The 14,461-nt window shown below is 34.5% G+C and overlaps 1 protein-coding gene across 3 annotated transcripts in view; it reads left to right on the top strand.

The window, feature by feature from the left end:
* The window catches only part of MEF2C (myocyte enhancer factor 2C), a 109,544-nt gene that overhangs the window by 82,785 nt on the left and 12,298 nt on the right, over window positions 1-14,461 (top strand). For all 3 annotated transcript variants that reach the window (XM_054003897.1, XM_054003896.1, XM_054003895.1), the window contains 2 exons: window positions 3,786-3,972; window positions 5,110-5,157. In XM_054003897.1, coding sequence (XP_053859872.1) covers window positions 3,786-3,972; window positions 5,110-5,157 — 235 coding nt within the window. The remainder of the gene's footprint in view (window positions 1-3,785; window positions 3,973-5,109; window positions 5,158-14,461) is intronic.

Genomic DNA, 14,461 nt, shown 5'->3' with positions numbered 1-14,461 from the left:
TCATTGAGTCAAGTCTCTAAATCACTACTTACAGAATATAAAAAACAATGCATTGCCTGGTTTTGTAACATAAAAAAATGCCAAATGAAAACAATATTGGCTTTTGCTCCTAACAGCTAAGCCCAATAATGTTTCCTTTCTGGGGATAAGTATTCATATCGTTCTAAACCATCTGATAATAATTAGACACTTATTTGTAAATTTCATAAGAATGATGAAAGCAGAGGAGACAGAAATAGTCCACTAGAAGGAAGCTATAAGTATCTCTGTCTCTAAATAAATGAAGGCCTGGTTGAACATGGGAGGGATAAAACCAGTACTTAACACAAAATATGTGGCCCATTAAGTTTCAAAGGAGTTGAGTGTCCAGCACGTTTTTGGCATCATCTGCCACAGCTTGTGGAGTGACCATGAAACACTGTGTGCTGTACACTGGCAGTATGGTCGCTGGTGAGCCTCTGCCCTCTTTGGCAGCAGTGTCCAAAGGAGAAATGACAAAGGAAGGGGGGGAAATAGGCAAAATGTGGCAAATTTTAAACACATGACAGTATAGATTTTGTCTATATTAGAATTACCAAAAAAAAAAAGCAAAAAACACATTAAAGCAGCATGAAGTGTGCTTATTTCTGAGGTGAATTCTTTGAACAGTCCCCATCAGGCTTTTGATATCTTTTGATGCCAAATAACATTCTCCTAGACAATTTCTTAATTTTGTTTGTTTGTTAGTCCAGCCCAGGAACAATTCCCAGTTGTCAGTCTACATGTAGTCATGATTTTTTTGAGGTTGAGAAAGCTTAATGGTATGGACATGAACTGCTTTGTGGCCTCAGATGGTCTCAGTTCCTCCCTAGCTCCTGCTAATATAGATATTACACAAGTGCATCAGAAACTTTAATGTCCATCAGGCTGAAATGGAAACAATATGACCCATGGCTTACCACCAGGAATGACTAGGGAATCTGCAGGACATTGCAGGTCTTGGTGAGGAATGTGTAACACTTTAATAAAGTTAGACAAACAGAGAAAACTGTACCTAGAGATGTAGTGTTTAATACTGATGTTTCTAACTTTTGATTGTGGAGAAGAAGAAATAAAAACTACGGTATTTGAGATATATTGTGCTGAAAAGCAGAGAGTAAACTAACTTTGCTCTAATAAAATTGCCTATGAAGTCCTCTGTTAGCAGATGTAAGTTAATCCAGATAGTAGATAAAATGACTAGACTATTAGTACAGAAATTAAACAAATAATTCAACTATTTTTAAAAAGTGTTTTTAAATGACAAAATGAAAGCTAAGTAACAGTTTCACATGACATGGGAGACTAGCAACCCGAACAGCTACCAAGACTGGAGCTCTTTAGTGCTATACAAATGTAGAAAAAGAATCTTGAACAGTTTGGTTTGTACATGGAAGGAAGAGCATAGTGGCTAAAGTAAACAAGCTTTTAGAATTCTGGCAAGACCTTCAGTTTTGCATTTATACAGGTGTTTAAGTTTAGATAACAGAAATTTAGATTAGGAAAAGCTATTAAGAAAATAGAGGCAATAATAATCTCTACCCAGACTCAGAAGGCATACTTCATAGGTCTTGTGACACAGGGTGACAAAAACCTCATGCAAAGTGCTCCCTTGTCAGTGATGGTCAATGCAACATGGACTGGTTGGTCCACAGGCTCAAAGCCACCAGGTAGAGAGAACTCCATCACAGCCCTGAATGTTGCAATAATCAGAAACTCCATATTGGCTTATTCATGTCTCACATCAGGCTGTAATTGGGACTGAAACATGGAGATCCCAAACACTGACTTTAAGCTCCACAAACAGTCATGTGCTTCTGACTAACATTGGATTTAGGAACACTTTGGGTTCTTCTGTGGCCAATAAAAAGAGTTACTTGCTTCAAAATATACCTTCAAGCTGATCAAATGTTTCAGATTATGCTATGTGACCCTATTTCCAAGGAGCTTAGACCTGAGACATAAGGGTGCAGATTACATGTAGATTCTTACAACTGTAGCTTAGATGTAGAACATGTGGATTCCCAAAACACCTCCACTTAAATCAATCAGATTTATGAAAAATACAGCCCTTGGAGTGCATTTCAGCTTCTCAGCAAAGGGAAGGAAATTCCCATGTGCCCCCAGGATGGGGAGCAATGCCAGCAGATCCATCTACTCAACTACTGTTGCTATGGCCATCTCTCCAAAAAATGAGAGGGTATCAGAGCTAAAATTAACACTTTGAAATAATTCAAAGGCATTTATATGAAGTATCCTTAACATCATACCCTGAAAATCTTGCTCTTTGTTTTGTTGGATAGGCAAAATAATTCCTCTATATTTAGATTAAAATTTTCTCTGTCCCTAGAAAGGACCAAGAAAAAATAAAAACAATCTTAAGAGATAACTGTAATTTGATGGATAGTGCTGTAATACAGATGGCATAGCCAACATCTCCAGCCAGAGAAGAGATATGGGTGGCATGTCAGGGTGCCTTGGTTGACTGACTAGCAGTTGATATGTCCAGCTCTCCTCTTAGGTCCTTGAAGATATACCAGTAGTATCAGTTGCCAACAATAAAATTAAAACCTTTGATTTCCTCCCTTGGAATATGTTACCAGTCTACTTTAAAGAATTTTTTTGATATGTTTAAGCTCTTGAAGCTTATAAGATTATAAATGTTAGAAAACTTGCAAATTGAAGGTTACTTGGTCTGTATTCACATATTGAATACTTAAAATGCTGTCAGGTACATCTGAAAATGTTTTTCTAGTCAAAAAGGCAAGAAAATAATTTTAAAAACAAATACATTAAATATGGATTTCTAATGTAGTCATAATTTTTATAGAAATTCAAGCAACTGCTACCCAAGAAACCCCAACCAACAAACTCACAACCAGCCAAGGAAACCTGAACTGAGCTTCCTAAGAGCATAATGAGATAGGCATCTCCTCACAACCTCTGTTAGTGTGGTATATTATTTGCATTATTTTTTATTTTAAAAGCATTCTTGCAAAGGGAAGTGGCTCAGGAGAAGATCTTGCCTTTAGGTATGAAAATAGGATATTGAAAAGGCATCACTAAACACCATATCTGTCCCCCAAAAAATAGCCCACGAAGACTAGTGTGTATTTAAATTTCTTGTATTTGTTAGCTGTCCCTGAGGAGAACTTTACTTTTTTTAAGCCCTTCCAAGCCAAGATAGAAACTCATTAAAAAAGTGATTTACTGTACTGGTGTCTTTTATGTGACTTGGGATAATTCTGTTTGCTAAAGCAACATAAGCTGAAATTAAAGCCTTTCCTTTTGTATTCTATCCCTTCCAATTTTTTTCCATATAATGAAGTCACCATTGTCATGTAACCTTGATCTTGCAGTAATCTATGACACTAGATTAAGGTGACAAGTGAACAATTAGGACTTCAAAGAATGAAAGAAATAGAAATTATGCTGCATTAGGCAGAGGTTTGTTTTAAACAAAAAAAAAAAAAAAAAAAAAAAAAAAAAAAAAAAATTAGAAAAAATGAAAAAAAATCTTTCCAGGTGTTACAAAATAAATGTGCAAGCTGCATAAAAGGAAGATGGAATCATTATTTGAAAAATCATCTTTAAAAGCCCTGGAAATTATTTTGATACTCTTCTCTAGAGTCTTAGGGGAAAGGGGCAAGCACAAATATTTTAACCACCAAGTACAAAATATTTGAACTAAATAGAGAGTAACTGTACTTAAAGAGTGTTTCAGTTTTGTACTATTGTCGTATTTGTTTTCCTTTTTTCTTGTACAGGCTGTTCCACCACCAAACTTTGAGATGCCAGTTTCTATCCCAGTGTCCAGCCACAACAGTTTGGTATACAGTAACCCAGTCAGCTCACTGGGAAACCCCAACCTTTTACCACTGGCTCATCCTTCTTTGCAAAGGAATAGCATGTCCCCTGGTGTGACACATCGGCCTCCAAGTGCAGGTAACACAGGTAGGCTGTGTTTAATCCCATTCCTTCAAATGCTATCCTATCAACTCCTTGCATGCCTTGGGTCACTTTAAATTGTACTCCAAGAAAAAAGAACTCTATTTTTAACAGTCATAAGAGCTTGTTCAAAATTGCTGTGTTGAAAAACCAAGAGACAAAAAAAATAGAAAAAAAAAAAAAAAAAAAAAAAAAAAAAAAAAAAAACTGAATAAAACTGAATACTGAATAATGACTAAGATTGAAGGAAATCAGTGAAGTCAACAAAGGATAGAAGGGCAGACAATGTGCTTTTTCAAAAAAAGGCAGGTTATCTACTTCATGCGAGCACTCATTATAACATAAAGCATAGGAGAAAATGTAGCCCATGTAAAAAAAAAATTTGGAGCAAGTAAATTAGAACACTCATTACTTAAATAATCAGTCTACATCCTAAATGCAGAATTTATTTTTATTGATTCATTCACAATGGGTTAATGTTAGTTGAGCTCTGAACTTCAGTGCTTCAGTGCTTTACATAGCAAGGGGTTGTGCTTTGTTCTGGTAATGACTAGAGCTCATCTCTTATTAGGGTAAGTGGGGATTAGGTTCTTTCAATCTGTCTGCCTCCAGCAACATCAAGATCTTTAAGTGCACCAGGTTCAAAGAATCATTTGAGATCTCCAAGTGCAAAGACAAGTTTTAAAAATCCTTAGTGTGGATGTCTGTGAAAGGCTGAGGAAATTAAAAACTATGTATATGTATTTATTCTGAGTTACATTCTTCTCCAGGAATCTTCAGCCTCTTCCTCCCAGTCCTTTACTTTTCTGACTAGCATTCAACTAAAGATAGTTTTCAAATGAAGGATTACTATACATAACTTTCAAACATAATTTTTCTTATGCTGTGGAAGCATGAAACTAAAATAAGGAAATTATGGGTAGTCCATATTTTGTTGTCCTTGAAAGGCAAATGTCTTATACAGATAACATTAAACACCATGATTTTATAATTATGGGTCTGAGTCTGATTCAACTGCACGTTGAAGTCAGAGGAAAGAAATGATGGATACTACAGCAGGCTGATTGAAGGTAGAGAAAATATTTTGAATGTTTGAGTGTTATAATTTATTGAGCTCATTTACATTTCATTTCAAACCCCTAGGTGGCCTGATGGGTGGGGACCTCACAACCGGTGCAGGCACCAGTGCAGGTAAAGAGAGGAGAATTTATATTTATTTTTCAAAGTGAATAAAGGACTTACTTCAAAAGCTGAGTTCTAAAATAGCTCCCTTTTGGAGAGGGGATAGTAAAAATCCATTAGCATTTTTTAATTTCCTCAGCTGGGTTGTGGAGCATTCATTGATATTTTTGCTTCTCTTATTAGTAGAAAGAGACTTGTTTTCCAGCAGCATCAAAAATCTTGCAGCTTAACAAATTCCACAGAAACAAATATCTGGTTTCTTTCACATTACCCTTTCCATAAAAACTTTTGGGTGCATTGCTTTGCCTTGTTCAAAAGAAACTCCTGGTGGAGTCACTGGTGAGAAACTTTGATCCTTTCTGCATCCTGGGAAGGTTTGCCATTGACTTGAAGGGAATTGAGGCTTCATTTTATTAATTTAAGCTTGAATAAAGATTTTAATAGTGAGTTGCTCATTGTATTTCAATGTATTGTGTGCAAATTGTGTTTCAAACCCCTGCTGTAAAGACCATTGCTAGTCAGCAAAATCTGTTAGCATTTACTTAAATAATTAGTAATTAACTTAAGCTTTGTCATATGTATTTGCTTAACTGCTTTGATACACAACAGGTAAAGAATTTTCAAAATACCCAGGTAGAGGAAAAGATAAGCCATTTAGTCCTGCTCCCTTAGAATTACTGAGAACTGTATTTGCTGAGGTCTGTGTTACCAAAGCAATATTGTCAGAGTAGTCCCCTTTGCTCAGTAAACTCAGTGATTTGTTAGCAATATCAGCAATGTTGCGTTATGACAAATACAGATTACAAAAGACAATGACAAAATTACTTTTGCAGTTTGAGAAGTAAACACATATGTTCACAGAAAACAACTGAGTGGTAAAGCATGATGTTTTGCTGGGGAAACTGCTCTCAGGGAGAATTGTATGGAAAAATAGTTGGAAGATCCATTTTGTGCACTATAAATCAAGGCTGATATAAATAGCAATTCCAATATTGTCTGTTAAAATCACTTAAAAAGAAATTTTGGATATAATGGTTTAGGGTTTTTCTCCCTTATCTTTTCTCAGCCTGAATTAGGGACCTCCACTCCCCTTTTATTTTCACACATAGATGAGTCACAGATATTTGTGCAATGCATTCACAGTACAATTAGAGCTGCACAGCACTGTACCAGAAAGGCACTTTAAACACATACTAAAGCTTTGAGGAGTTGTTTTGTATTAATTTTGGAGTAGGGAAGGCAGACCATGGAAACTTCACTATCACACAATCAGTCTCCTTTGTTCTCAAAAAAAAAAAAAAAAGAAGCGTGACAGAAAATTATAGTTTTATTTATTGTCTTCTGTTAACCTCTGAAACAGAGCTAAAGAAATATTCATTCTGCACTGTTTGCATTTCATCTTACTTTCAAGCTTGAGCAGAACTTCAGGAACAGCGGCAGACGGACTAGCATGGGAATTGATCACCCTATTAAGGGGCTCCCTCTCCTGGCTCATTTAGAAATAACATCACCTTGTTACTAGTTTCCCATTCCTTTAAATACATGCTGAAAAGCAATTAGTAAAGAAGGCAGTGTTTTCTTTTAATAATCCTTGCTCTTAATAAAATCTGTGTATCACTACACCACTGGAAAATTTATATTCTTTCTAATTCCTATTTTTTTGAAATATATTAAAAACTTACATAAGCATAGGAAGACAATGGTTTGATTATTCTTAATCAAAAATTAAGGATTTGGATTAAGCTCTCAAGCAATGCAATTTTGGAGTAAGCAATTGATTTAAGGGTCATATATATTAGGAACATTGCTAAGAATACATCATAAATATTTAATTGCAGGAATAGTCTTTGTTCTTTATTGGAAAATAAAAGCTTTAAACATTGTTAAAGAAATGTTTTCTAAATCTCTTCAAAGCAGAGCAATAGGAAGAATTAAATAAAGGGCTGATGGAAGATGGAAAGGTCACCATAAGGTTGAATTCTCTGTCTTAGTTGTATCATTCCACAACAGCGCTATTTTGAACAGTCATCTTTCTTTAAGGTGAAGAAGAATAAATATCAATAGTTGTCTTTGTTCATCATTTTTCACAAGAAACAAAAACCTCTGTGTTTTCTTCTGTCTGGCATCTCAGAAGCTGGTAGCATGATCATGTTTGGGTCCATATTTCTGACCAAATTAGAACCTTCTGAACTCGCATTTTTCCATAATGTCAAAAAATAGCATATATTCAAAAAATATACTACAAGAAAAATAGTCTAATCAGTTTCATTTCTGCCACTATAAAATGAAACTATTTTTTTGTTACTAGCACCACACCTCAGTTTCTGCACTACTTCAATGAATTGCATTATTACTGCAATATCAGAAATGGAAAATGATTATTTAAGACAGTTTTTTAAGAAGTATGTTTTTTCATTGGTTCAGATTATTTCAAGTAATAACCCTGGAATCGTCCACAATTTACCTTGGGAGTTAGCCCAAGAAATAAATAGAACTTAGAAAGCTGACTGCTTCTTTATTATATTAAACAACTAATTACCATGTATGGTATTTTTAAGCTAAACCAAGGTTGTCTCAGATTTGTAAGAGTAAATTTGTTCTCAGCCAAACACTGATTGAGTAGTTTCTATCATGTGATAGTAGCAACTGCCAACAAAATTGGAGTGATCTTCACATTTTGTATCATTGCTAAATTATAAATACAGCAATGTCTTTGGCAATAGTCTCTCAAAACATAAGTTTTTGACTGAAAGACAGAACAAGAACTTTTTGGACCCTAATAAGCATGATCTAAATCCATTTTAGTTTACTGCATGAAGGCGAAGTGATATGTTTACCGGTTTACATAACGGAATATATGAAGTTCTTTTAATTTTAACAGACTGTAGTCTTTAACAAAACCTCTTACAGGTAACTTGAACACAAATAAATGTCTGTGAAGTTTTAGTACTGTCAATTATCTGAAGTCAATTTTTATTCAATGGCTTATTGTTTATGTTGAAAGTTTGATAGAAAACTAAAAATTTTTTAATAGTTTAATGTTTTAAAATAGAACCGTATTGGGGGATGTCTTTCTTTGCATCTGTACTTTGAACTTTTGATTTTCAAAGTAATTTCTACTTTTAGATTGGGTTCTATTTTTCCTTTTGTATGGCTTTCAAAGAAAGATATTTTGTATTTTGTAATAAAGTTTTCCTTTGAATGGCATGAGCCAATTTAAATCAACAGCATTTCTATAGACTTAAAACAACTATAAATAATAAAATCAAAGGAAAATTTCCATCTCAAGGTTTAAATCCATGATGGGTATAATAAAATATATACAAACTTCAACTGCTTATTTCTGTAATATGATTATTTCTCTATTTGATTTCTGCACTGCCCTGATCTTGACATTAATATTAAACTAAAGGAGAAAGTTATTCAAAAGTTCTTGGGGCTCTACAAATGCTGTCAGAGGAACTAAGCACTTGTTGTCTTTCAATCTAACATTTTCAAACTACCTTTAAACCTGTTATTAAAAAGCACTAGAAACTGAATAGATCAGCATTGCATTTTGAAAAATTTATCCCACGTTTTTTAATAACCAAATGCAGAATTTACCTAAGAATATATATCCATATACATAGAGATGAATGGATGGATGGATGGATGGATGGATGGATGGATGGATGGATGGATGATAGATAGATAGATAGATAGATAGATAAATAGATAGATAGATGATAGACAGACACTTTTTTTTCTTCATTATTTTAAGGGAAGTATTTACAGGTAGGAGATTTTGTCAAAGCAGGCAGAACACTAATACTTGTTTGACAGGTCTAATATATAGGATGAAGGAAATAGTCTATCTAGTGAATTTCATATCTATGTAGGTAGTCAACACAAGCCTTTCCAACTCTAATTCCAAGTAACAACACATGAAAGTCACATCAATGAACCTTTGAGAATAAGCTGGAAAGGCTAGATGCTGTTGTTCATATAAAAAAAAATCTAAAATCTTGCAGTGGGTGTCATAAACAAAGGTTGGATGTGCCTGTCTTCAGCTAACTCATGTGACTTCTTACCAAAGAAGAGATCCATGCAAGTAGACTCTCTCAGTAGACTTCAATGAAAATCTGTAAAAATTTGGCCTTTATTAGGCTTCCACCAGTTGTGTAAGTGTTGACTTAGTAATATATTTAGTTTTTCTCTGTCTCTAATAGCAGTGTCTCAATATTTGTATTTATAAAAAGACAGCTTGAAAGATTTGAAAAGGAAAGCCCTAAGTTCACATGTAATGAACAATTAAGTGAGTCATACAACCTGGTTCTTAGTAAATGAGATCTTAAAGACAGGCATGAATGACTTCTTTTATTACAAGAAGTTTCAAATGTTCCTCAAGACTAATTCATGTTTTTTAGATAAAATTCCTTTCCAAGTGAAGTCTGGGGGAATTTTATGCTTTCTTTAAATGAGACAGGGATTTCACTGTTTTTTCTGTATGCATTCCTGCTCATGAAGACACAACACTGTCTTCTATTGCACACTGCAATACATATTCTGGTTTAAATTCAGAAAATAGAAGAAGGCATTGCAAATCGGAAATTGTCTGTATTTCATGCCTATCCTGAGTCCTGAAAGGGATAGCTGATGCCTCTTGGAGTTGGACTGGAGCAATGACTTTGCTGTGAGAAAGAAAACAAGGAATGCTTTTATCCTCCTGAAGCTGTGACCGCAGCCCAACATGGAAGTTCCTGACAGTATTAAGTTAACATGACCCCTGCCCTTTAACCTTCAATATGATCCACCAATTAAGATATTGAATCCAACCATTCCCTTTGTCTTCCAAATCTCTTACAATGTCATTTTTCCTGTGGTAACAGTTGGACCAGTCTCCCAGTAATAGAAGCCAAAGGAGACAGGGATGGGTTAGGTATCTTTTCAAATAAGGCATCCTGTTTATAATTAGAATTATACTTGTCTTGAAATATTTTTCATTGAAAAGCAGTTTCCTCAAAATGATAATTGATTTCAAACAGCCCAGAAAGGAAATCATTTGTCATCAACAAATAATTTGTTAAAAGCAGATGATTGACAAAGGGGTCATGGCTTCAAACGGAAACAAGGCACATTTAGATTAGGTATTCAGAAGGAATTATTGACTAAGGATTGTAAGGCTCTGGCACAGGCTGCCCAGAGAAGCTGTGAGTGCCCCATCCCTGGACATGCTCAAGGCCACCTTGGATGGAGTTTTGAGTAAATTCTAGCAAAGTGTCCCTGTCCTTAGTAGGGGGCTTGGATCTGGGTATTTTTAAGTTTTTTCCAACCCAAGCCATTCTGTGATTCTGTGTCATGATTTGTCGAAAGTCTCTTTCTAGCAGTCAAAAGAGATAAGTTCTCTCTTCTTCCCAGGAATGTATTTTTCTCCTATATATCTTCAGAAAGTAGTATATTTTTCAGCAATATAGTTTTCTCTTTGACATAAGTCACATTCTGGTGTTGCTTTCTTTTTCTCAATTATCACAATGTTGAAATAACCCATACTTAAAAAAAAAAAAAACTTCTTATTTTTTGCATAAACAGGACTAGAATGGAGCATCTTTTCAACTAGTGTATTTATAAGAGCATGGTTAACTCCTGAAAACATATTTAGGGTAGATGGTTATCTCAGATCTCAGGGAAAGGCCATATATGAGTTATTCATATGCTAGGAGATCAGGGCCATGCCAGTAAGTTGGAGATTTAAGCAAGATTTTTTGGAAAAGCTGTGATGCAAGCTAAGTTTCAGACAACCACCTCATCACTAATAGGAGATGCACTGACCTCTCCTATTAGACTACACAGTGTGGAAGACTAGTGCGTTCCTAGAGCAGAACATGGACTTAACATTTGCAAATGTCATGTGAGAATGAGGAGGGAGCACTATGCAAGGTCAGGGACATTGCACTGTACTATTTCCTCATGGCAGTAGACACAACACCAGTGGTAGGGGCAGGAGACCTGTTTTACCATGGCAAGAGCCATGACTCTCTGATCCCTGAGGTCTGGACCTTAGAAAACTGTGACACAAAGAATATATTCCTGTTGCTCATAGTGCAGTGCCCATGTGTTTAAACTACAGACATGTAGTATTTATAAAACACAAAACTGAAGACTACTGTATAATTAAGTGATTTTTCTCAAGATAATGTAAAATATATGGGTTCTGAAAAGAGCATAACTATTGATAAAGGTGTTAGAACAAAATTGTGGAAATGGAAATAAATTTATCAATACAATCAGAAGTACAGGTATCAGAAAGACAGTGTTTCTGCATGAAAGCTGTGTGATCTGAGATTCCTGATATGAGATGTCATTAAATAATTATGAAAGCAGATAATAAGATCCTATGGTTGGATATTATATTATAAGCATACTGGCAATAGTAATTGTAGTGCAAGACTGAAAAAAACAGGACTTTAACTTGGATAATCTATTACTCTGATTCTTTGTTGAGTTAAAAAAAAAAAAAAAAAAGAGAAGGAAAAAAGGAATAAGGATTGTAATCCTTGAAGAAGAAAGCATATTCCCCCTTCTCTGAGTGGCTAATTTACCACAGACCGTCATTGTCTATGATATACACCCTTATTTCTAAGGGTTGCAAGGAGGGAGTCCATGTGCTGAAATATCTGCCTGCCACTTGGGAAGACTAATTGCAATGAGAATTGTTTTGAAGGGTTTCTCAGAGTTGTTTATGTTGGTAGCCACAGGCTAATTCAAATAGTCAGGTGGCAGCTTTACTTTTTTTTTTTTTTTTAAAGGTGTGAACTCCTAAAGTGGGAGAATACTTACTAGAAGTACTAATTTAGAAACATTTAAGTACAGCTCTTATTATAACAATAAAACATAACCACAGTGTAGGTGATCAGGTTAGCTTGCCATGCACTTGACTCAACAGTGAAGCGTTTGCATGAGGTGTGATGCACAGGTCAGTTTTCTGTTCTCATCATCTTTCATCCTGCACGCAGGACAACTGCAGTGCCATGAGAGCCCTTTTCATCTCTTTAAACTTAAAGAGCAAGATCTCATTGACAGTTATAGGACCTGCATGGCAAGACTGGCTGAGTTAAAGAGAGATGGCTTAGACTTCTGTTGATATAGAAATCTCTACCATATATTTATATAATTTCTAAGTGGTTAGTTTTAAAACTAACAAAGAGTTTTTGAGACAGTTTTCTTCTCATTCTCCTCCCATTCTTCCAAAAGTCTGTATGTTCTCTGAACTGTCATCCTGTTTCAGCCCTCCCAAAAAGGTAGCTGATACTTTCACAGGATGTTTGAGAATTCTTCCATACAAAGTCATTAGGCTTTTTAATATCACATATGTATGAGTTGGCTCCCCATAATTCAGTTAAGAAGGTCCATTAGTTGAGTGTATTGGGAATGGGCAGCTATTTAAAAGTGAAGATTTCTTTTTTTTCTGGATGAGAGTAGCAGCAGATTGGTATTCTTATCCCATTTGCAGTTAGTAACAGTTGTCTGCTGTGAAATGCAACAAACATGTGACGTATGAGTAAGAATTTTCTGCTACCTTTCTTTAAAATTATTTTTAGGTGAACAACAGTACACCTTCCTAGTACACAACAGTGTACACAACAGAACAGCTTCCTAGCATTACCTTTTAATTACTATTAAGAACAATTACCATTCCTTCAGAAAATAGGAAAATAAACTGAGAAAACTGAAAAACTGAATGCAAATTTGGCAAAATTTTTATTGATTCTTTCATACATATGCATATATTTTGAAGTAGAGATAATTTGCAGAATAGTTTGCTCTCATGTTTATATATATTAATTCTGTATTTAAAATTCTTTTTGAGTGGCTTGGTGATCAGTCAAAATGTCATATATATGACATATGCATTTAGTATAACCAAATAAGAAGTAGAAATCCTCCATGAAATCTAATGTATATATGCATCTTGGAAAAATATTAAAGTTTTCACAAGTAAAAGCATGCACTTATTGGAAACATGAAATGAGCATTAGTATTTATTAAAACTCCTTCAATATTTGAAAGTTCATTTTGTGTTAAAATTAATCTCAGGTTCCTAAGGATCTTGTAAATTCTCAACCCATATTGTCACTGAAAAGCACTAGAATAAACAAATGAGAGATCAAATAAAGGACATACAAATTGTGTATCTTGTTCTTCTTTCTTCCACTTTAGTTCTTCAGACTACCATAGAGGATTTTTCTTTCAGTATATTTCAATATCTTTGAAATCACAAAAAATAAAAAAGAAGGAACAAGTAAGAACATGACAGTTTCAAACATTCAAGAAATCAAATTCCTAAAATTTTCCAGTTTTTCAAGACTTAAAGACTGTGAATTATTAAAATTATGTTCAACAATGTTGAGAGATGAGGAAAAAAGTTACATTTTTTCTCATTTGTGTTACTTTAACATGTGGAAAGTTTCCTGGCTTAAATACTCAGTATAGATTTATTGTCCTAACTCTGAGGATATTAAGAATTGCAGCCACTTTGCAACCCCTGTAGCACCAATGACAAAAAACTCCTTTAAAGGTATGGGTGTTACTAATAGGGGATGAAAGGAGAGAAGTAAACTTTGCTCTCTGTTCTGTCCTGATTAAGCTTGTGCCCTTCTGGTATCCTTAAAATCTTAAAATTTAAGATTAAGATGCTTAAGACAGTATTACATGAATTTGTAGCACAGTTAAAAATGCAGTTTTTTATTATTAAATTGATTTTTTAAATAATTCTTCTTGATTGGATAACTATCAGTGCACAAAAATAACTTTACTGAGTTTTTTGAAAGGTGAAATTACAGGGATTAGTTTATACTTGGATGGAATTCAATCTACAGTCAATGGCCTTGTGCCTAAATGCAAAATGTGAGAGCATGTCCAAGATGAGTGTTCTGTGCTCAAAAAGCATTTGTCTTTACATTCTGCCATTAGTCCAAATACAAAGTCTGGCACTGCATTTCATGACACGTGCTGCTCCACTAGCTTGTCTAGAAACAAACTCTTTTCTGCATAAAATATTTTTACTCTTACAAGTCAGTGTAACAAACAATACAAGGAATTTTTTTTTCTGAAAACTTGTTGAATTAAAAATGCTGTAAATTTAGAAATTTTGACATACACCCTTTAAAATTTGTACATTCATTGTTTCTATTTTCATTGTTTTCATTATGCCTTACAGAATCCATTTATAATGTTTAAAAATGTTCTATTCCATAAAAAAATATGGCTTTTAACCAAACAAAAATGTAAAGCCAACTTGCTCCAACTTGCTCTAAAATACATCTGGTTTTCGTTT

This window comes from Vidua macroura, chromosome Z (assembly GCF_024509145.1).
Source record: "Vidua macroura isolate BioBank_ID:100142 chromosome Z, ASM2450914v1, whole genome shotgun sequence".
Taxonomy (NCBI): domain Eukaryota; kingdom Metazoa; phylum Chordata; class Aves; order Passeriformes; family Viduidae; genus Vidua; species Vidua macroura.
This window is presented reverse-complemented; position numbering and strand designations above follow the sequence as displayed.